At 37.8% G+C, this 2,562-nt stretch overlaps 1 protein-coding gene across 1 annotated transcript in view; it reads left to right on the forward strand.

Moving 5' to 3' along the window:
• selenol (selenoprotein L) overlaps positions 1–2,179 on the forward strand; it is a gene marked incomplete at its 3' end in the record, with an annotated part of 11,907 nt that extends 9,728 nt beyond the window's left edge. Inside the window, 2 exon segments of the mRNA XM_014031301.1 lie at positions 1,847–1,959; positions 2,065–2,179. Coding sequence (XP_013886755.1) covers positions 1,847–1,959; positions 2,065–2,179 — 228 coding nt within the window.
• Positions 2,180–2,562: the final 383 nt, after the last annotated feature.

The raw sequence follows: 2,562 nt of genomic DNA on the forward strand, positions 1-2,562 counted from the left end.
ACACTAGCGTGGTAGCATGTTGCTACCATGCTAGTGTCGTGGTAGCAACATTCTATGTGTTTACATCCATCGCCGCCATGTTTGTAATGACTTATCATGAGAACAAACGTATTCACGCGTGACTTTAATAACATTTMTTACTTAATGCAGTTGTGAAACTGTGTTTTTTGACATTAACAGAATATCAACAAAGTTTTGAGCACATTTGCAATGGAAACGCAGCTACTGTTACTTTATTATGGTATAGAATTTAAATATATGCCTGAGAAACACTTACTTTTACCCCTTTARAAGTTCAGCCAATATTTCAATAATTTTTACCTTTTTCAGCAGAACTGTTCTTTGCAAACATTCGTCTTTTATAAACATAAACATTTGGATCAGAGTGTTTATAATTCCAGATGGGAGGAGACTTTTTACTGGACAACACGGGGAAGGTGCTTCTGTCTCATCCGTCTGAAACTCCTCTGGACCGGCCGAGCCTGGCGGGCGTCCTGCAGGCGGCGGCCGAGCRTTAACGCACGATGTGGCCACGACGTGACGGACACCACGGAGTCATTTCGACGCACGTTAATGATGTCACGCCTCACACTCACGACACGAAGAGGCGCGACTGATGCTGGAGTGTGGAGAAAAGATACGCTTTTGTCAAGTCAGTGTTGTAGTTAATGCCACGATGCCTTCATTTAATATTTATGGGTARTTAAAAAATAATAAAGTGTAATTTTAGCAAAACAAAGAGATATTTTAAAACTTAAATCAACCATATTAGCTAAAAATCAAACAAAAAAAGCTACAACTCATTGCTGAAACATTGTCTTTGCTTATGAGAGGAAAGATCATAAAATTATATCAGGAAATGTAGATTAATGATAGAAATTAAACACATTTATATCTATTAGGAAATTAAGTGTCTCTTATGTAAATAAATGATAAAAAATATGATGTAAAATCAGCCTGTATCCAAACCCAGGATTTCTGATGAAATTAAACCTCTTTTTGCCTGGAATTAAAAAAATACAGCAAAACTGGTGTTTGTTGTCAGAAAAACTAAGCAAAAATTGGATTTTGTGTATTTTGATCAGGTATTTAAAAAAACTGTGGTTCATATTGGAAAACACAAAAAGAAATAAACACTGTATTACTGAAATAAAAATCTCAAGTTAAGTTTGTTTATTTGCTCTGAAAATACCGTTCAGTTTTAAAACTGTCAAAGGAAAAAAAAAAGTTAAAACTGATGTGAAAAACTTCCACATCTGCTTTTGCGCTTAATGTTTCCCTCTAAAACTTTACAGACTATATAAACCAAATGGTTGGTTCTTTGATAAAAGTTTAAACGAGGTTTCAGATGTCGCTCGATGCTCAGCAGCAGATTTTATTTAAATAGTTTGGGTGAGAAACAAAGAGGCCCTTTGAATCGGCCTGAATATACGCTGATGGGTATCTCAGAGGGGTTTGGTATGTGCTGATTCACAACAAGGTCCTCCTTTTTTACACATTTTGATTAAATTTTTGGAATACCATGAATGAAACCACACTTTGTTTGTAGGGACACAAACCCAGGAGCCAGGCAGAAAGANCCATAATGCATTATATAAACTAAGCTTGATATTTTTACTAAAAATTTAGTAGATACCTATAATAAGGCAACTGCTCTGCAGCTGATTAAATCACATTATTTTTACAAAAAAAAAAACAAGAATAAGTTTGAGCATTGATGATAAAATATAGTTTGCAGCTCTTTAATWAACTCTGGTTGTTTATATTTGTTGTTTTGCTGCAGATGTTGAAGGTAGAAGATGATCAGTTGATAATTTTCTGTTGAATTAATGGTTTTGTTCTGCAGAATGAGTGGGACTCCTTCCTGCAGAGCGTGGACGGAGGTCTGCAGCTGTCAGGAGGAAAGATGGCCGACAGCCTGAGCCCTGACTGTGTGCTCACTGATGCGCGGAGCGGAGCGTACGTTCAGATCATCAGCTCCTTTCAGCTGCTGGTTCAGTTAATAACCAGTAAAGCAGCCTGGGACACTTCTCTGTGTTAATTAGAGGTTTGTTGTGTTTAAAGGAACGTGAGCCTCGGCCACTTCCTGGGTCGGGGTCAGAAGCTGCTGCTGGTTCTGATCCGACACTTTGGATGACTGCCGTGACGCGACCACGTGGCCGAGCTGCAGACCAGTCGGGTCAGTGGATCTCCTGAGGAGAAATGAAGCTTCGTTTCAGTGAACTGGGAGGAGACGGGACACAAACCAGCAGAAATCTGATCGTCACATTTATTCTGGGCCGCTGTGAAAAAGAGTTTCTTAAAAATTTTACAACAACAAAAGTCAAACATTTCTTAAAACAGATTCTCTACATGTTCGGGGTTTTTTTTTGTTTTTGTTTTTTTAAATTAGGTGTCGGTTGGGGGTGTAAGAAAATATTGATACGCTGAAATATTGCAATATTTTATTTCCTGATACCGTATCGATTCCCTAAAGTTCTGACTCGACACAAAAGTAGTTCTTACTGTTGTTGTGACTGCATAAAAATAGGATGAATTTAATCTGATGCTCTTCACACTGAG

Source organism: Austrofundulus limnaeus, unplaced genomic scaffold (genome assembly GCF_001266775.1).
Source record: "Austrofundulus limnaeus strain Quisiro unplaced genomic scaffold, Austrofundulus_limnaeus-1.0 Scaffold1219, whole genome shotgun sequence".
Lineage (NCBI taxonomy): Eukaryota > Metazoa > Chordata > Actinopteri > Cyprinodontiformes > Rivulidae > Austrofundulus > Austrofundulus limnaeus.